Below are 23,224 nucleotides of genomic sequence, written 5' to 3' on the forward strand. Positions count from 1 at the left end.
ACACGATTTAAGAATTAAATCCTCCGACGCCATCACAAAACAAATTGACGTGCTCACAGGTCAACTATCGCTCTCCGATTGGCAACGCTTGCGAAATTACGTCCCACCTATTGCTGAAAATTATTTGCCGTTTCACTGAAGTATGCCCTTGATAATAGAGTAATTGATTTTTTGAGGCCTGCCACGGACTGACTTGAGTCGTGAGGCTATACGTACATCAAAAGTGTATGTTATCATACAACATTGACATAAGTAATAAATAATGGGGTTCTCCAAAATTGAAGCTTGTGTTCTCATTCAATATTTTCAAGTGTTTTTGTAAAATTAAGTAAAAAATAAGTATAGGTTTTTAATTAATAAGATTTTTAAATAAATAATCTAGATAATAATATTTTAATAATGTGATGTTATCGGATACTAGCAACCCATTACAGCAATAAGTATGCTTAGTAAAACGACGAAGACAGGGTACTCAATCCTCAGTTGACCTCCGTGCTGCATGGCAGCTGGGTGTTCACCTAAAAGAAAAATAAATTAAAAAATACATTAAACATCTATACACAAACAAAATTGGCTTTTAATGTAGTACAAGTGACATATATTACAAGCAGTGTATACATTAATATACTACTAGGTATATACTGTAGGTAACTGTTGTCACCATTGTGATATTCCGATGAATTATTACGTTCTAACTGAATAATTATTATCACTGTTTGACCTAAATAGACCAAGTTTAATTTATTTATTTCAAAACTCCCGCGTTTTATGAAAAAAAAAAAACAATAGAAGCAGAAAGATTGCTACATGCAAAAAAGACTTTTTAAAAATGAAAATCAAGAAGGAAGCGGAAGTAAACACGCTACTTTTATCTTATCTGCCCTGAACGTAAATTCATACTAATTAAACAAATAATATAATCAATTAATTTTTCTACCGGGTGGCAAACTCCATAACCTAATTCCATAGTAAGCCGCTTATAAGATTCTACACCCAATTCAACTTTCTTGTTTTAAATAATAAAAACAAAAACCACAGCTGTTTTTTTTATTAAGTAGAGTTGTCGTTAATTATAACTTTACTACTTAATTCTATTAATTCCATATTATATCATGTCAAATTCATTTCAGAACAAGCTCTGATTTACAAAACCTTGAAAACAGTTACCTACGTAAAAGTTACAATCGGCAATTTAGTATAGATAGTATAGATATCCAGTATCTACCTCAATTATGCAGTCATCAACTTCGGTATATTTCTAGAGCGTATAGCATTTTTTTTAATTAAAAACATTTATATTAACGTGAATAATAACTTAGAGTTAGATTTAATGACCTTCAAACCTGGAGGGAGCAGCTTTGAAGATATCTGAATATAGCCGGACGAGGCCAAAAAATCAGAAATATAATAGTTTAATTCGCCCACGGTGGCCGCGCGGCATAAGCGTTGGACTATTAAGCCGTGGGTTCCAGGTTCGAATCCTGGGTCTAGCAAGTAGGTACACATATTGTTTTTCAATTTGTGTGTGTCAGGGTATGGACCTAATAGGTTGAGTAAGTGGCTGACATCCATTTCTCGTAAAAAACAAAAATCTGTCAATACAAAACCTCCACTCTGTGGAGGCCCATATGATCCTATCAGGATCGGACATGGTCGAATTAATAGAAAACTCTCCTCGTTGAATTGATTGGTACATTTACGATCGTAGGGTAAGTTAAATCAAAACGAAGATATATTTAGAATCAAAAACAATCATATGTACCTACATAAATCTATTGTGAATAAAATTAACAAAAGTGAGAGCTTCTCTGTAGTCTCTGTAGAAGCGTCGACTAGACAATATTATGTTTATCAAAAATACTTAATTTTGTGAAAAAATAGATTATATCATTTATAATTTAATCTAAGTAGGTACCTATGCAATTTATTTTTGATAAAAATAAAACTTGGCTTTTCGTATAATATTTTATATCACATTATTATATTGTATATTATTGGCCTTGTTAAACCAGTGTTACTTAATAGTCAGTCATTATGGCATCATTAAAAATTCTTTCTATTAAAGTCAGCGTCTATTTTTAATAAAACCATTTACGATAGGTAGTTCACTGAAAATAAAGACAATATTGGATGAATTTTTAACGATAATGAATAATTTATTATAATAATTTGTTATTTTAACTGACGATAATAATACGAAATGAAAATAATATAGCTAGTAAATACTATCTCCAATTATAGTGACATTTGACACTATTGCGTGCGCCTACGCCCCTTTATATAATTAATATAATTAATATATTATTACAAATGTATAATTGTTATAATTATTTTCAATTGATTTAAAACATTTAAATGCATACTACACTACGCATGGTACAAACTTGAGTTTTCAGAAATCGATTTTACCATACATTTTATATCCACATATTAGTTGTATAATACGAGTAGTTATATTATATTTTTCATTAAAAAGTAGAAAATCATGCAATTAAGGGTTAAAAAATTTATTTGATTTTTTTTGCTTTATTGGATATATTTAAATTTATCGTCGATGTATTTATAGTCGATCACACAACTAAAGTAATTTTAAACTACATTCTCTACATACATTTGGTGCTGTATTTTATTTATGTGCACAATATATACTACTGTTATGATGATAAAAAGCTTTTTTTTACTAGAAATTTTATTTTTGAAAATGTCATGTTTTAAAATAATATCACGTAAAACTTATACAAGAGTAATACATGACAATGTTAAATATTAAACTTATATTTATTTATCAAAAATATGTGCCTATGCAGTGTTTATTCTCTGTCTTAGTTATATTAGTTTGATTGGGGGGGAAAATTCTCGCTATTATTTATTTATTTAGGCTATAAATGTGCTCCTGATGAAAATATTGTTGAAAACCCTTTCTCTAAAAACGATTGGTTTATTAAGAAAGATCTTGAGTTAGAAATGTTTTTGGACTGAAAGCTAAAAAAAGCTCTAAACTAAGAATTTGAACATTTATTTTGGAAGAAATGTCGTTTGTAGACTTAATAAAGAAGAAAAACTAAAAAAATATTTCACACATGAATTTAATAGGAAAATCGCTCTGACATTACATTTTGTCCTGGATTACAAACAACCAAAAATATGAGAAACCTTATTTTGAACAAATTAAAACAACTCTAAAATGGTCTGATAGCTAGCTACCTGAATCGTTACGACGTGTGATTGATATTGACTGACGATTCCCTACGATTACCCGCGTGACTCTGGAGTCAGATAGTATGCTCATGTAATTTTATTATATTATAGCACGTAATAAAATATTACAAAGGAATTTCATGAACTCTTACCGTTCAGCACGTGTACAAGGACAGTGCGCGGGTTTGCGTTGGACGGACTGCACGTGTACTTTCCAGAGTCCGGTCCCTTTGCCCTCTGGATGAGCAGGTACGACGTCGTGATATCCCCCTTCTCTGTGATGACGCTAACTCCGCCACGTGGAGAGTCATAGTTTATCTCCTGAGAAACAATGAGAAATTTACAATTAATTTAATTCACTGAAATTAAAAATCAAAAGAAAATATATTTATTTACAATATTAACAGAAACAATGATACAATCAGAAACATAGTAAAAAAAAAGTACACGAAAGTTTACAGAGCAAGCTAAGTAGACCCTATTTTACGATTTCTTGCGAACGACCACCGAAATACAACGTATATATAAATTCTAATGCTAAACTTCAAGGGCTACTAAGCGGCCCTTTATCTCTGTATATTACTATCTACTGCTTAATAATAATATGTAATGACACCACCGTGATATTATTATGAACTAACTAAATAATAATTAGTTGACCTAAACAGACCAAATATAATTTATTCAATATTCCTGCCCTTTCGGGACATAATTTCAAAATATACCAACAGAGGCGTTGACCGCCCGGATACTTGATTGCTAGTACAAAGTACCCGCAGTAGTGACTTTTTGAAAAACGGAAGTTGACAAAGGCCGGACGGGCGGGTAATATGCCATTTTTATTACAAACCCAAACGTGAACATGTTCAAACAACATGTAATCGAATAAAATTTTGCAACCGGGCGACAATGTTCTCGACGTCCATTCAATAGCGACAACATGTTGTAAGCGTAAATGTTATAATTATTAATTCCCAAATGCAACTTACTTATCTTGAAGAATAAAAGTGTTTTCATTTGCTAAATGCAGTGTTTAAATAATCAAACCCACCCTCTGCAAGAAATCTGTCTTGATCGTATGCTGTAATATTAAGTTGATAAGTTATAATAAGTCCTATCTAAATTAGGTTATATAAGCATACTTTGAATTTTTTGGTCTATTGCCGTGAATTTTTTCTATGTTTCTTTTTTCATTATTTCTAGTTCGCGCTTGAAGTTATTTTTTAATGAATCGTCTCAATCCAATATAATATGTCTTCCAAAGATTGTATAAGGAAAGATTAGTTACACTATTATAAAATATAGCTTCTTAAGCAGTAATAGTTGTTTTTATAAGTGCTTTAAAGAAATAAATTAAGCTCTTTTGATTATTTCTATTAAAGCTTTCGAGATTGTAGAAAGTTTGTTAAACGAAAGTTTTCGTTTTGAACGCAAGTCAATAATACTCGAGGCTTATTAAACAGACTCGCGGGTATCAAAATGAAAATTAATCGTCTGATATTGGATAATATTTCGACCTCTATTAATAACGAAGCGTCATATCTAATCCTCTGGGCTCTTTTACGGTATAATTTATATGCAAATCAGACGTTTGGCCAGAGATCCAAATTGGAACTATGTAGTCTAAATGGTTTATTATTTAATCTTATTTGCTTGGGGATAATCGTGAACACGGCTAACTTAATTACAAAGGAGCGAGTCTCTTGGCCTTCGATAATACCTTTTTAGCCCTGCTTACCCCCAAGAGCGTAAAAACGAAGAGCAATAATTTGTTTATCCTCAGTACGAGAATTTAAATTGTGATCTAGGGCCTCAGCGTGAAGATTTATTGATCCTTAAAAATATATTTCGAAGTTCAACCCGGCAAAGTGGGCGGAATTTTTAAAGTTAATTAATGGGCAAAGTGTAGGTGAAGCATTGTGGAATACGAAAGTAATGTGGACTGTTTTAGTTTTAAGGTTTGGTAAGCCGAACCAGAACGTATATAAATTACAGTCTAGTCTGCCGAGTAAAGTTGTTAGCGCTTTACAAAACTTAATTCACAATAAAAGCCTATGAATATGCAATTACGTTATTCCGAGAAATGTTTAATGCCAATTTAAAGATGATATAATTTGATCCCTGTATACTATAAGTCGTGCCAAAACTTTGTAGTGAAGGCGAAAGCTTGCATAATAATTTATGATGTTGTATAATAAATACACTGTGCTTACATGGCAAGTGACTATTGCCTCCGTAGTCGAGTGGTTTGATATTATGTCGGGTAAACGGGAAGAGATAATATGTGCTTATACTTCTGTCCGATCTTCAGTATGTTCCATAGACTATTGGTTTCCACGAGGGACGTCGATTTAGCTTTTAGTTAATTTAAGGCATCATAATAATATATCGAGGGAGAAGATCTATATTCATCTAGGCTCCACTTAAGTCATAATATTTTTATTTGTGTTTCATATCAGATAATTACGACAAAAGTGATCACTTTGTCATCTCGGTCGTAATCTGGTCCAGAATATGCTAAAATTTTAGTCTAGTTGTAAATTTAATCAAGTAACTATTTAGTAAAATCATTTAGTTAAACTCTTTTAACGGCCTCCGCCACTTTTCAATAAATACCTACTAAATAAGCGGCGAGACGATTCAGCGAGACTATTCTAGCGTCATTTAACAACCAAAAAGGGATAAACGTACCTATATTTATTTTATCACGTTTATCCCTTTGTATCAAATTTATCACTTTATATATTCAGGTAGTTAATTATCACAAATAGTTGACTGTCAAACATATCGTTATCTTGTAACACCCTCATTCTTGACTACGTTAACTTTTAGAGCTAGATGAAGTGCATCAATTACATATTGGAAATTGAGATGCAAGATATTTTGAATTATTGGAGGGAAAAGTAAGAAGGTTTACACCATTCACAACAATGGTCTTAGTATGTTCTTCCTGCAACATTTTTAGTACCGCTTTGATTAGCACTGCTTATTTATTATATTACACTTTGTTATATTATTTCTGAATAGCTATTAAAATTTGTCAGATGATTGCGAAAAAACCAGGGGACACAGAATTAAGGGGGATTGAAATACCAAACGGTTGTAGAGTAACAGCCAACCGACCTCGAGTGTGGAAGAATAAGGAATAAACTTAAATACGTGTCAAGAATACGTCTATCTAAGCTTGTTCTTCGTTTTGACAACTGTTTTCAGTTTATATACTGACCATCATTTAATATTGCTGTATTTGAAGGTAGCAATACACAATATTGAACGTCTATAATAATGTGTGTTTTATTTTCGTAGGATACTCACGCATTCAAACCTCCTGCTACAAAATATAATGTATTCGACCATTGCCTATCTGAATTATATTTATTAATCTATTATGTGGAGAAAATATATTATATTATAGTTAATTTATATGGATAATGACGAAATGACAAAATGATTTTGTAACAAAGATATTTGTGTAAATTCTACTTTTACTGAGTCACTTACGTTAACAACTATTTTTGGCTATAATTGTTAGGAGGGAAAATAATATACATCCATCTACGTACATATTATAAACACTAAATAAAATAGAAGGTTATGAGGAAAGAAAGATCATTGTCCACAAAAATTGAAAATTGAGTTAATGATGGCATTTTGTACAGAATTTTGTAAGCTAATAATTAGAGGGCATACTTTAAAAATATAATAGAAATCATTGTTCAAATACTTTAAATTCAAAAGAAAGATCATTATCACAAAGATTTGACAAAGAATTTTTAAATTTATATTTTTTTTTTTATTTCCAAAACTATAATATTCTATTTAACTAGAGTGCATTGTGATTGTGATAAATATTAAACTGACATGTTAGAAATTTAAATTTTGAGTTTAATAAATAATATAACAAGGAATTAAGTTTTTTCAGTTTATCTCAAAATTGAATTAATGTGGCAATGATCTTTCTTTCCGACTACCCTTCTTGTTATCAAAGACAAATATAATTGTCAAAGAAAATAAAATGTGTATTATATTTAATAAAATAGGTTTATTTCTTTAAACTTAATAACACGGATGCGTTTAAGAAGCTTCAACTGACGATATATTGTTGTTTAGTTAAATTTATATAGATTTCTTTATATCGGCTATTTTGAATTACTTAGAGTCATAGACCGCATTACAACATAGACGCAAGTCACCGCAACGGCCCAAGAAGATGATGTTTTATTCATAGTTGTCCCTAAAACCACGCGAAACTAATGTATTTTCTGTCAAGTGGGTATCTTAAAACGCAATGTTCAGACGTGACTGGCATTAATCGAATTCCTTTGGCACAACTTACGACTGTCTCGAGGAAAACATTTCGCTTCGTCTCGCAGAAGAGTGAAATGTCGCCGAATTGTATATGTACTATGTAGTATACAAACGTGTTACTAAACAAATATAATGCCATGGTGAAATAATGCCTTGGATATTAAGAGCCAAACGCAACTTAAATTTAATGGTGAGAAACAAACTTTTGTTTAACCTGAACTATGATGAAATTATATCTCTTAAGCCGGCTGCAAACTTGAGTATTTACATTTTGTAAAGCAGTGTTTCCGAAATTCCCTGGAGATACTCAAAAAACGGGGAAAACGGTCTACAGATGTCATTGTCCGATTTCACTGACAACTTGTGAATTCACTCTCTTGCTAATTCAAGCCGTCGTATAGCGGACGTATTTTCTTAGCTGATTCACAATGTGAAACGGTAAACCATTTTTATTTATATCACGTATATGTATACTTAAACATTACGTGATTTGTCCGAATATAATAAAATTGTTTGCAAAAAATTGCATGATATAAGTATAACGAATATCAAAAATAAAGAGCTTAAATATAGCTGAATTCCTTTTATCAATCGCCGTAACCTATATAACACTTACTCCTACAATCCAAATAAAATAGCTGAAGAATCAGTAAACAAATAATATAATGTCCATACTAATGATATGTATTAATTATGCCATACATTTATAGTATATCAAAAATAATACAATTTAGATTTTAGAAAATCGGTAGTATCATTGCATAGAGATTCAAAGCTGATGGAGATTAACAAATACAATTGCATAGCTGTTCGCATAAAATTAACCGCCAAAATGGGTTACGGCTGTCAATTTTATGGTCGCTATGAAAAATCATTCTTGTTTCTCTAAATACGTGAGTTTATGCTTAACAAGTTAAATGGAATAGGCGTTTCTGTGTAAAAGCCTATTTTTTAGAATAATATGACCATTGGGTCTAAATATCTAAAAAAACACTGATTTATCAGGAAATATTGTAACATCAGATATATTTTTTAACTGTGCTTCGTCACAATGAGCATAAGGTCATTGTCATTATTTTTTTGCACCAAAATATCAAACCTGGAACATGGGAGTGCTATATTCATTCATTTTAAGATCTATGATCTAATCTTACTGATTCTTTATGCATAGTTCTTAACTATAGGCACTTATAATATAACACTGAAAATGATTCGCCAGAAAACTGATGGCCTGGTGGAACGCGGTGAATGTTCGATAGGTTTAAGTACCTGCATATAAATATTTCGCATATTGGCTTATTTTTATTATAATTTACCAGAAGCCGTGAGTTACAGGTCCAAACCCGCGGCTTGTTAAAAATGTATGTGGTTTTACCAATGTATATTAATTTGTTCAGTTAGTGTAAGGACTCATCCGAATCCTATACCTTGTAAAAAGTCTGTTATTGTGACCTCCACTCTGGGGAAGGTCACATGCTTCGACGAGGATCAGACGTAATTTAGTTTACTTAAGTAGCGGATAAAGTTATGCACCTAATTATTAATTTATATTAAGTACTCCTGAAATAAATTACCTGTGTGAAGTGTTGACCACTGAACCAGCCTTTTTATAGTCTAAAAGTTATTATTTATTACCCAAATAATCTTCAGTATATGTCGACCAAATGGATCTCTCCAATTTCTCTTCAGTGTATCCGGTTTTGTACAGCAAGATATAAAAAAAGTGTATACTACAATACTATGTTTCCTACCGGTCCCCATTATACGGCGTTTCATCCCAATCGGGCATCCATTATACTGACGTGCGTGACCAATCCATTGCAACTGTTTTAATATGTGATGGACGATGCATGTTGTTATACTAATATGCTATTTAATAAAATAATTGAAATAAAATGTGGAAGTATTTAATCTTACTTACATTTAGAAGAAGTTAAATATGGAAAATTTAATTTCAAGTCTTGAATAACCGTGTTCTTATTATAAGGACATTACATTCACATTTTATATTACTGCAAAAACCTTAAATTTTCTTAAATATTTATAAGTTGTTTAGTCAGTTCCAAGAACATGGGGATAATGAGATTTGGGGTCAGTCTCGCGAAATAAAAATAAGAATTGAAATAGCAAAGAGTTCCTTTCTTAAATGAGACGTATTTTTAGTAGCCAAGACCCTAACCTAGATCTGAAACTACGCATGGTTTGCTGTTATATATACACTCAATATTTTTTTATCGTATGGATGCTAAACCAGGAGATGTCACGGAGAGTTAAAGCTTTTGAGACGTGACTGTAAAGACGTATCCCCAAATTCTTTGAACTGACCGGGTAATGTTGATATTTTCAAAGGAGTAGGAAAGGATTGAAAAGTTAAAAACCATAGAACTTTAATATCTCAGCTACATTATGAGAAAACTATAGTTCGGTATTACCCAACTTATTATCCAAAGAAAGATCAATGATAACGCAGTAGAGGACGGCACCGTAACGTTTCGTGGCTTAGTTATACTGTAATTGATATGACTGCAGCTATTACGCGTAGCAGATGACAGAGCAAAAAACTTCCTGACAGAAACTGATCTCCATTAGGGGATGACACGATAATAGGTCAGATCCCAAAAATATTATTACCGATAAAATCATAATAATATGGAAGATAATCACCAAATCTCGAGAAGCCTGCATTTTTAATCCCAGGATTTCATTATTGAAAACGTGTAGGACTCAAGATTCAACAGTTCATCACGTGTATATAAAGTGGTCAGATAGCAGTGGCAGATTAGTAAAGTACGAGTACAGTAAGAGGGTTGCGTCTCTACGTCCAACCGTTGTCCATTGTGCAGACTCATTCGAGCTATCAGTCACTGAATAGATATTCATATAATTAGAACTGCTGTATAGAGGAGACCGCGCCTAAATCCAACCATTATATATCTCATTATTATAAAAAAATCGATTGAATCTGTTTATATCTTTGTTAATATTTACTTTATTTCATACGGGTGAAATTTCGACCCATCGCTAGTAATATAATAATATAATGGAAGTGGGTACCATTATTGAAAATTTAAATTGCCCCATAAAAGCATACTATTACGTTTATCAGTTCCACGTACATAATAATAAAGCATAGCTACTTCCACAAAACTGCCTGTTTAGTGGGAGATAATTCCGGCGCTAAAAGTTTAGTAAGCCACCGTGCAACACAACCCTCGGAAGGAGGGTGCGAAATTTATATGCAGATTAACAAAGTTAGCTCACCGAGCCAATGCGACGGAAAGGACATAGACCGAAACCTTATGGTGTAAAACAGCGTTTCTCAATCTTATGATTCGCATAGATTTTATAGCACTATGTCCATTTTACTATTAATTGAGATACCAAGGATTAAATTAATACAATTGATATTAGCGACGCGACTGTTAAATAATATGTAATTTTGAACTCTATACGTTGGGTCGTCTTAGATGGCTGGGTCATGTACACAAGATGTGCGAGTCATACATGATAACGAAGCTCATATTTGGAATGCTAGAAGGAAAACGAAGACCTGGTAGAACCTTAGAAATCCCGGAAGCGACTTTGGGAAAAACTCCATGAAGGCAGGTGCTAGAGGAGACCAATACCCACTTATATTTGTAGCGTCAGGAAAAAAAATAGGAAATTTTACCTGACTGTTTTCAACTATAAGTGATGTATAATTTTTAAATGATGCCAAGCCAAAAAAATATATATAAATAATTATACAATTTTCAATAATTATACAATTTTCAATAATTATACAATATATTCAAAAAAAAATGATTCCATATTTGAATCTTATTTTATGCACAAATGGGTATGTGTTAATGTGAAACTAATCCTTTTTTAATTATGTCTCCTGTACACTCACTATTAAGTAGTCAAGTATTTTATATTTATTTTTCAATGAATTAAGATTAGAAAAACTGCTGAGAACTATTTCTCGTAAAAAATCTGTTCCCGATAAGAGCTACTATCGATTGAGAAGCGCTAGTCCACCTCATCCACCCCTTCTAGCGGTGTTGATTTTATTAAACGGATAAGGAGATGGTTTCATTAAGACGAAAACTTTTGGCTGATCAAGGGAAAGTTTCTCTCGCTTGGACAACGCCTTGAATAAATTTAATTTCGATGGGGCAGTTTCGTTATACTGCTGCGCTTTTGTCGTAACGCTCAATCTCACAATCTGAATCTACCAACAATTCCATAATAATTTACTTATTGTCTCATAGATAATAGATATTTTCTTCAAAATTCTGAAACATACACATACGTTGAATAGAGTGGTATTCCTATGTATTCCAATCTCAATCTGTAGGTATGTTATTTAAAAAAAAATTATAAAGATCTAATTGATTTAAAAGTGGTAGTACATTATAAATTAACAATGATACCTGTGAATAAAAACTACTTATTACTATTTTGTCAGCATATCTTAATATTTACTGCAGAGAACTGCAAGTTGTTAAGTAAAATTTCAATCACACAAAAAAAATATAAATAATAATACAGTTTGTTGCTGAAAGGCAACAGAGGGTATTACTGACAGAACGAATTATTTCAGTTTTTGCTGTTTTAATGCCAAAATGTATACAATTTTACGTTCTACGTCCTGATAAAACTTACAAAGGCATAGGATATAATGATGAGAAAATAAAAACATTATTAAAACATATTGTTATTTTTTTATTCTGATAGAAAGCATGATAATTACCTAATACGTTCTGCGTATACAAAATACAGGACTTATATTGTGTTTGCCATAAAGGTTAGTCTTTATAATGTAGAAAAAATGTTTTTAAATCATAAAAAAATCTACGTAGGAGAACGCATTGAAAAAAAAATTAAAGTCCTTTTTGCGATTATCCCAGAATTTGTTTTAATGCGTTAATGCTTTCTGTCAGTATACCCTCGTAATGGTTAATATAACTGTAATTATATATGTAATATATATAATATAACAACTATAAAGTTATGAGACATTTCACTGAATAGAAATCCTAAATAAAAACCTGTAATGTTAAAGTATGAATTATTATATAGGTAGAACAGTAGCATTAGTTGACAGTACTATCAATAGTGAATTAGAAACTTTTCATACCCCATCATAGTTGTTTGTCACAGCTGGTCAGTAATGGGTATTTCTCTAAGTAAGGTGATAGTTTTTAATTTATTTGATAAAAGCTAAAAATGATCACCTGTTGAACTTAAAATAAATAGACGATGGTAAACATCTCTCGGTTTTGGTAATGCAAATACTAATGGAAAGATTATTATTAATAACCAAATAAACAGAGTAGTCTGTCACACTAGGCTTAGCTGGTATGAATTTGTGTGTATTTTGTAACACGGAGTTTTATATTTATAATTAAATATCAAGTTGCTGCACCATGTAAATAAATATTGTATACATACATAGATAAAAAATAATATCCCGCAGATACCTGCGTCATGATTTTTGTGTGTTATTATGCCCACATGTTGGTGGTGGACGAAAAAAAAACTATAGTTCGATAATGTGTATTTAACCCTGCCCACTCTCTGATATCAATTTATATTGCACGTGTTCTTAAATATGTTGTATTTGAGTTACTTTTCATTTAATCCACTTTATTATACGAATATAATTGAAGCTTTTCCTAGAATCATTGAAATAGCAAATAATAATGAAAAAATTATAATACATAAATCCATATATTGTTAACAAAACCAGTATTTAGATAATAATACTGTCATATTGTGTAAAAAATGTGACGGTTTATGTCTACAATAAAAAAAATCTAACATTTTATAATGTACCTAGTAAATCAATTAATTCAAATTTTAATTGTAAAACTCTGACAAATGTAAATATTATAGGTATTTAACTATAGATAGGTGAAACAAAAAAACTTCTGATTTATGTGCGATGTTTTGGTTCTGGGTACTTAGATGACAAAGGGATACTAGTGATGAATGTATGCCAAATAAAGAGAATGATATTATACGAATATATTAATTATTTTCGAATTCAAAATAGGAGCAATAAAATTTGACAATCTCGGTTTACAAGCTGAAGCTCAATAGCAATCTACAACTAACATTCAACTAAAATAAGACACACATCTTGTATACAATTTAAATGTCAATTATATGCACGATCAATGATACACCTAGTCACAACTTATACAATATTAACGTATAATATTATGATGAGGTGGACTGATTTAATTCGTATGTATTTTACCACCCACTTATTGTATTTTTTCTAAACAATACGATTTGATCTTGATGCGTAAGGCGGATAATTTTAAAATAACAATAAATATCGCATTTTTTAAATAACTAGGTACATGTTATATTTTTTCCTTTTTTATTAGGTACCTACAATATTTTATCTAATATATATTATTTCAATAGATATCCGGCCAATGCTTTTAGACATGTACGTCAATATCATACCGGATTAAAAGAGCACATAAGCCTAAGTGATCACTCCACTCCTTCAACTACGGCCCTCGTAGTCCAGTGCGCAGGTGTTGGCTTTCATCCGCGGGCCCTGAACTCGAGCTCGGTGATGTCACAATATATTTATATGTTTTTCTCAAAGACTGGATGTTTGTGATTGTTTCTTATATTATTAAAATTTATTTAATATACCACTGTTTCACTACACTGCTGTCGCTGGTTCTCATAGACTAAAGTAGTGTTAAAAAAAACTCTGCAATCTGATTACTTTACCTAGATACTAGGTATCACGATTCATAATTAATTGCCCCAAGTACGTTATTTTCGAATCATTTTAATTAATTAACAGTAATATTGTAGTCTATAAGTTAGTGTAGGTTTGCTCAATATTGGTTTAGTAGTTTTTGATGGGATCAGATTTACTACGTATTGTGTCTAAAAAAGTGTCACTTTAACTTATAACGATGTAAACAGATCAACAGATAGACATATTATTATATACATGTATACATATACCTACCAGGTTTTTAGTTTGTAATAATTTTATTAAAATCAAATCTTTATAGGTAAAATATATTTTTACGTCATTGTCATCTTCGAAGAACTCTGATAATAAAGCCAATTTTATAAAATATTTTTATGATTATCCTTCACTAAAAAATCACGGAAGTCATGAAAGAAAAGTCTTCACTATTGTAAGCTGGAAAACTTTAAAAATACATAAAACGAACATAATTAAGAAGAGATTACATTAACGGCCTTCCTTCGCGACCAAAAACCACCCTTAGATCGTTTCAGAGCAATAAGTTTGGCTCGTTTCCGAATCGTTCGCTCTCTCTTTTACTAGCAGAAAATCTTCAATTCAACCCCTTATGGAGATTGCTCTTAATATGGTATTTTTAGAATTTTATTTAAGCAAACAAATAGGTAAATGAACATTTCCGTTACAAACTGATTCTAATTGGTATGGGTCCATTGTATTTTAATAATAAATAAACATAACCATAAAAACGATGGTTTTATAGGCGTATAAAGCCTGGTACCTAGTGGAGAAATGCAGAGCTTAAATTGTATTAGAGGATACTACAGTAAATTGTAACGACGCACACGTCTATTCTTAAGTTTGAAAGTAAAAAGATTATAATACCAATGTAATCTTTAAAAACCTTTATCTACTGCCGTATAACAATAATTATCAATATTAAGTGTAAAGTAACATTTGCGTTATACAAATATAAACTATCTAAATGTCTACGACTGTTACTATTTTCAAAAACTCGTATAGGTATATCATATCTGTACATTCGTGTGCAACGCGTCTGAACATAATATATGGCGAGGTTAATTTTTTTATAATATGACTTAACAACAAATTGAATGAGTTAAATCAGTAGATTTTGAATTAGTTATGCCAGTAGACTGCAACCATTAAAACAATTAAATAGTATCATAAACCTGGTTTGATTTAAAGTCAATTTTCCTCTATAGGTATCAGGTGAATATCACATGAATCTTAACTAACGCATTAAGGAAGTATAGACAAAAACACGTGGATTTGAAACCAAGCCCAAGAACTGTTATTCCACGATAGTTACAAAAAATAATAGCAAATTTAAAACATATTTTTTTGTATTGTTATATATATTATCATTTGATTATGTTTACGAAATGTAAAATGTATCTCATCTCTCCTATGTATACCATTAAAGTTTCCTTGGATATTGGAGCTGGAAAATGCTGTAAGTACGCTTTTTTTCTATCACGATGTTAAAGAAAAGTATTATATTATATAAAAAAAATATCGTGGTGTCCGACAAGGTTGTATGTTGTCACCATTTCTGTTTGCATAGTAATCTTTAAAAAAAACCTTGTAAAATGGATTTAATTAAATATTAAAAAAGCTTTGGACCTGCACGTGATAAGCTAAGCATGGTATGCGCGAACTTTTTTATGCCATACCGGTGCGCCCTGCCGTTTACAACAGAAACAACTTTTTACAGCTTTTTTATCTTTATGCTTTTATCGTCTAATACCGTAAGACCTCAATGTCATCGCACTGCGTACGGACCTACCCACGATACAGCATTAAAAAAACTCGCAGAGGAAAGATTGTTGGGGAGGGAGGGGGTGGTTGGGAGGCACTTTCACTAGACTAATAAATTTGTAGTCATAAAGCAAAATGGCTAGCATCATATGATAAAAAAGCGTAAACAAAATTGGGGCTCATTACGTTTACTTAACTCAAAATTTGCCCGTCGATACCTACATACTTGAGATTTATGGGAGATAACCGGTTTGAAATTTGATACAATATGGATACAGAATGATGTATGTACATATTTATATTTTATACGCTTTAAAAACATTGTTATTTCTTTGGATACAGTCAATAAAAATAACATCAAATTATACTCGGAATTAACCCATATCAAATAAATTACGAAATACATTACTATGACTTTATAAAAGAAACACAATTTATTGTCTAAACAGGAAGCACATATTGTGATGTCCGAGTAATAATATTATATCGCCTACTGGCAAAATAGCAAGTTATTTTTTCAATGTGTGTTTGGATCTAGAGCAACGACGCATTTTATTAAGCAAGTAGGTAACTAATATCCGTTTATTATTTTAAAAAATGTGTTGAGAGATCTCTTTGACAGGCGGCAAAGTTCCACATCGGATTGTAGAGCCGATAAAATAAATAAAATAAATTTGTCAATTAACCTAAACAAGAGTATAAAAATGACATAATTCGTAAATATTTTGCCGGACGGGACTCGCACCCGCATCCATCGGATTTAGGTCAATAATTACGACCAAACTAACTAAAAATCATGCAACTGAAGAGTTTCCGAAATTTCATCAATATTGGCAATCGGATTTTATGATTTGAATCAATGACACTGGGATAACTGGACGGCTGGACAAGTGGGCACGGCACTGTCGAACGAAATAACGTTAATTAATGAAATAAATATACGTTTTTTACGATTTGATACAGAAGGTAGATGAGGACGTAAAATAAGTAGTAGTTTTATTAGATTTTACTCTTGAGACAATGTTTTTTGTAATGCGGATTGAGAATCATTATGGCTAACGCTTCATATAAAAATAAAAAAAAAAAATTTCTTGGAAACTTAAAATATGCACAAATAAATCATTATTTACTTGTGCATATTATTTAAATTCTAAATGTATTACATAATAATATAAGAATTAAATATATATTTTAAAAGTACATATAATTCACGAACGTCTATTTATTTTCGAATGTCATTCGATTGCGTTGCGCCCATTTGTCCTGGCGCCGAATCGTCCTAGACCCGAATCACGACACTAACATACCTACGATTCTTAGTCAACGCTAATAATTTAAAAAAACTATTTTTATCAATAATTCACAAGATTTAACAATGTATTTTCAATAAATAATTTTACATCCATAATTATTGTGAATTATTCGCTGACATTTTTTTTATTTAAGTGATTTAGTGTCCCTTGGGTATCACCATATTACAGCACCTATATTATATGCAGCAGTAAAGTTGTCTACAGCCGAGTGACTACTAGTCTATTATCATTATTTCATCTGCTTGGTGACCAAACTCATGTTTAATTAAGTTCTTTATGATATTATATAAAGTGATAATATTTATAATTTTATCTGAGTGCCTTCAAAATGTGAGATTTATAATAATACTATAATATTATTGAATAAAATTTCGGTTAAATAAGTTTATACAAAATATAAAACTGTTATAATACTAATGTATACGATCTGCTGTATTTTGATGATGATATTTACCTACATAAACTTATGTATTCTGCCCGATCACCCTTCAAGACAGTCTTGAGAGAATCCCTTTTTGATATATTATGAGAGTTTACCAAATCGACATCAAATTTGGATTCAGGGTTAATAGTCGAAGTTTAAATTACATAATCGATCTCAGCCAAAAACTATTAAACTTTCAACTTGTACCATTATGGCCCTTATAAAGGCCCATCAATCATTTCGCGTAATAAGTAACAATTCAAGTAATGTTCTTTACTTTGCCACTTCCACTTTGAACTTTTTCAAATGTGTCTAAACCTTTCATTCAAAATTAAATAGATATACCAGTAAATCGATACTATAGCTTACAACGGTGTACTTTCTTTCCACCGTGATGAATATTAGTCACAGAAAAAAATAATATGATATAAAATAATGTAATGCGGCGTTCTCACGTGGCGATTCTTGTCATTCAACTATAATAATGTTAAAAAATAAGTAAGTTGGAAGTGAATAATCGAGAAGTGGAAATCATTAATATTATTTCAACAAACTTAATTGACTTGTAAGTTGAGGTCATTTATACTTGATCAACAATGAATCATTAAATTTCGATTAAAATAATTATTAGTCAAACAAATTTTGATAATTTGAAATGAAATTTATTGAGGTTGCCAGCAACTTATCGCCAGTGATACGGCATAACAAGTTTCCTAGAATAGCCAAGATGATAACAACTCGTATCGGCACGTCAAATTTGTTTATTTCACTTGAAGTCGTCTTGATTGCATCATTACCTTATTAAATCGATACGTGGGAACATTTACTTCGATTTCTTGGTCAACATTCAACTGACCGTTGAACGACAAAAATCACCACGTGCGAACAATCGCCATGATTCCCAAAAGCCAAAGCCAAATTCGCTTTATTACTTTATAATGGTCAGGCTGTAAAATACAAGGAAAACAATACACGCCGACTATCTTCAAACATTACAAATATTGAATGTGCATTTCGTTTGTGTTTTTTTCATACTTCTGCATACTCCACAGAAATGAAAACATATCGCGGATTGTCTACCAATATGGCGTATCAAATAATATTTTTATCAATTTCGACTAGCTAATGTAATATTTTTCTAGTTTTAAATATGTTTGATCTTTTTCCTGTTTATTAGGTATATATTTAAAATATAAATACGAATAAGGCAGATAAGAAGATTTTGCCGATAATATAAATTCCGATAAAACAAATGTATTTAGGTACTTAATAAGATAGTCATAATATTTTTTTCACATACGACCATTTACGATATAATAGTGTATGACAGTTATTTGCAACTTATTAATGGTGAAAACAAATTTCGACAAAATTTTCAGATATAATATAATTTTAGGTATGATACCTATATTGCGAGCGTGCCTAGAATTCATTTCCTAACCTTTCTTAATTTTGAAGGCGCTGGATTTAAATTCATACCCCAAGGGTTAAGAAGAATTAATAATCTTAAACACACTGTTAAACTTTTTTATTATTAATTATAACGATTTTCATTTCTAGAAAAAAATATATTTTTAAATTAAAGTCCTTTTTATTTATATCCAATCTTGCTGGCCCATTGGAGTTTGCAATTAATAATATAGCGATTTTAATAATTAAAACTATCTGAAATAAATACATTCTGATGAAAATTATTTTATAAAAAAAATACTCGCATACCTATAATGTTATTTTAGTTGTTTTGTTAAACATATTTTTTACTGTACTAATTTAAATTTGTTTTTAATTTGATAATTAACAATATATTTATCTTTTCTATTTAATAGCTGAAAGTGAATTAGTACCTACCTGTTCAAGTTAATATGTAATATATTTTATTAAGTTAAGCTAGACTTTCAATAGGCAAATCTTATTTCTGATATAGCAGTAATATTCTAAAATAGGCCATGAGGCCTAACAATAGTGCTGTGTGGTGAAATAGTAGTGTGTTAAGTTAAGTGATAATAATTACATACATACATTATAACCTCACCGTGAATCAAACTCAGGAGCCCCGAATGCAATACCAACGTCTTATGCATTGGACTACGGGGGCCTTGTTGAACTTTAGCTTTCAATGTTTATATTATATTAAAAGTATTTTCACAGTTTTCACTAAGATTACCGAACAATTCAAACCATTATCATTGTAGTTAACTTTTATTGTGATTTTAAAAAAAGTCTTAGCGATCATTAAGACAAAACTTTAAATAAAACCAAACAATGGGTCATTCTAGAGAAGAGAGCTCAATTGAATAAAACAGAATCGTGTAATTGCAAGGGATGTTTACGAAATTTTCTGTTAATTTCGTATTGTGTTAACCTTTTCAAGCGTTGCCTTTTGTCTAAGAACAAAGCAATTGGCATATATCTACTCGTATTAATAAACGCTTCGTACAATGCGACCAAAAATGTTAGGATTGTTTTTGTTGAGGGTCCCTAGTAACCTCATTCGGAGGTATTTAATGTTTATTAAACTCATTGTAACTTGCGAAATGAAGTCTATTACCGGCACATTGTGTCGAGAAAATATCAATAGGTTCAGTACTTAACGTAATAATTGAAGCACTTCAAATAACTTTGTAATATAAATTAATTAAGATGATATTAATATTGGAGCATTACAATTAAGTACACACTTCTCAAATGATACTAAGAGATTATATTTCCTACGGTTGGGGTTTTACCAAGAAACAACTTGCGTTATTATTAAGTTTACTTATTTTCAAAACTTTAGTTATTCAGATTCATTGAAAATCAGACCACAATACAGAAAATTGTTTATGTTTCAATCTTAGAAACGTATTTATGTTTTTGATAAAACATTATATGAATATTTGCATAGGTTAACAAACTCATTATATAGAAGTGGCGAAGGGTGAAGGTAGGCTGTTAAGATCCGTCAAAAATTGTGCACACTAAACTTTGTCAGACATGCGTATTTGTCTTCATTGAATTTCTACTTCATTGACTACAACAATTGACAGATGGTGTTGGCTAGTTTTTAAAATTCAATTGAACTATTTATTACCTATCAAAATTATTATGGTTTGGCTTAGGCTGGGCTTAATTGATTTTTAAAAACTAACCAACACCATCTATCTGTAAATTGTAGTTTTTGTTCAATAAAAACAAATACGTTTGACTAACAAAGTTTAATGTGCACTATATATGGCGTATCTTCAACCTACCACACCCTTCGCCACTGTTGTATATTAATAATTATATTATATTAAAATTACGATAATTTATTTTCCCATAAAATCGTTTTGATGGATAATTGGGAGATCATCTATATTTTCATCAGCAGTGAATCGAGACAAAAAAGTATTTATCATTATAATGACGACATTGACATGATAGGCTAAAACGAAACTACAGTCATATAAGTATTTGTGGACCCTGAGAAAAAAATCCAGGACGCCAAGATTCACTGTTAGTGTGAAGAAAACTAAATATATGGTTGTATCAAGATGACCAGACAAATATTTCAGGGTGCACTACTTACAGCGCTTTCAAGAAGGTCAATAATTTCATTTACCTAGGGTCCTACATTAACAGTAAAAGTCTATATCATAAAAATCAAAATTATCCTAGGCTACAATAGTTGTCGTTTCAGTAAAATAAAAAAATCTACTTTCCAAGGCATTAAACCGACATTTGAAATGCATATTCTAAAAAATACTTATATATGACCATGGGCAAAAAAAACACGACTAAAAGAGTGTTGGGCTCATTTGCGCGGAATATGCTGTGTGATATCATTGTACCCATCAATGTCACGCGTTTGGGGTGGAGACAAAAATACAAGTATAAGCTGTACGCTTTGTGTGAAGGCCTCCACAGCATTATAGTCTAGGATGGATGATATATGACAAACAATCAACGTTTGAGAAGCCGGAAGCCAAACGAATACCTGGTCGATTTTGTACACAACAGAGGGATAGCGGCGAATTAAATTTAAATACATTGGGTATTTTAAACTGACTTAGGGTATACCTAGATGGAGCATGCTAGATCTGATCAAAACCCACATAGGGTTGTATCGCCAGGAAGAAGAAGATATATCATAAAATTAACCTAATAAATTTAACGTTAGGTTTTGAAACAAAGTTATTTTTGTTAATTCTACTTTAAGGTGATGTCTCTAGGTAAAGTTGTTATCGAAAAATAGCTAGAAAAGTTTATTAATCGGTAAATATATATTCAAAAGTAATGAGAAAAATAAAATAAAAAATTAAGATGTATCGTGGAGTTCTATATACCAAAAATACGTGTCAAATTCGGTACATTTCTATCGGGTGGTAAGAATGAATGACATAAGATTTATTATCAAAATTACGATAAAAATGTACGTAAATCTGTTACCTAGGGAAACGCTAAACGTTAATTGGAATTTATTATATCCTTATATCTTTTTTTTCAAATTTAAAAAAACATCGATTTAGAGGTTAGAAAGCATGCAATTAAAATCGAAACATCTCGGTTCAGACGTAATTTATCGCAAAAAACGCTTAGCGTTTCTATTAAAAATATTATTTAATAATTTTTAGGCTAGTTATTTAAATTTAATCTTGTATTTTTGTATATTAACGAATCGATTGTAAATAAAATGAATATTTGACAAGACTTTATCGACATATGCTGCTAACGCGGAAATAAATCGAACTATTTTTGAAACAGTACTTGCATAGATTAAAAAATACATACACACACATACACTGAAAATAAAGGTTCGCCAGGTACGAAGACAAAAACTGTGTTAATTCTGCTGTCAATAATTTTTGTTTGCGATATTGGAGCATATGTCAATGGACTACATATATCAACCTCCACTTTCTGAAATAGTGTTGTGTAATTATTTCAGATATTTATTACTGTTTTGACGTACCTACCTTTTATAAAGCGATTTTAAAATAAATATAGTTTCATAATAATATAAAGAAAGCATACGAGCGAAAATGCCTAAGATACTTCTGACACACATCAAATTTAATCTTTGTCTAGTAACTGTACAATTTATCCATATTTATGTTAAGTGTTTAAAATGTTATAAGTAAAAAAAAATCGTCTATTCACGTGGTAGTCGCGAAAATTATGAACAATATACAATGTTAAAAATAATAAGAATTGTTAAAATTTCTAGTCACAATATTATTCAAAGACAAATTAACCCGATCAAAACAGCCTCGACAAACTTCCACTTCACTAACTTTTGTTCTATATGTTTATCCTGGATACAGCGGCAAACACATTTTGAAAATAGCCGATATACTGGATTATTTGTTAGTTTGCGTTAGTTTAAGTTAGATTAGGTAATCCTAACAAATAATCCAGTATATAGGCTATTTTCAAAATGTCTTTGCCGCTGTATCCAGGATAACCGACTTGTACCCTAACTTTAATTACATACATACTATTGTACTATAT

The 23,224-nt window shown here is 30.8% G+C and overlaps 1 protein-coding gene across 1 annotated transcript in view; it reads right to left on the reverse strand.

Moving 5' to 3' along the window:
* Positions 1-283: 283 nt before the first annotated feature.
* LOC147074486 (zwei Ig domain protein zig-8-like) overlaps positions 284-23,224 on the reverse strand; it is a 132,011-nt gene continuing 109,070 nt past the window's right edge. The window contains exons 7-8 of the mRNA XM_085943459.1: positions 3,351-3,519; positions 284-518 (exon numbers count right to left, since the gene is read on the reverse strand). Of these exons, the coding sequence (XP_085799585.1) occupies positions 418-518; positions 3,351-3,519 (270 nt within the window). The 3' untranslated portion in view covers positions 284-417. The remainder of the gene's footprint in view (positions 519-3,350; positions 3,520-23,224) is intronic.

Source organism: Rhyacophila brunnea, unplaced genomic scaffold, assembly GCF_057557595.1.
Source record: "Rhyacophila brunnea isolate RB1 unplaced genomic scaffold, BYU_Rbru_1.0 scaffold_16, whole genome shotgun sequence".
NCBI classification, from domain to species: domain Eukaryota; kingdom Metazoa; phylum Arthropoda; class Insecta; order Trichoptera; family Rhyacophilidae; genus Rhyacophila; species Rhyacophila brunnea.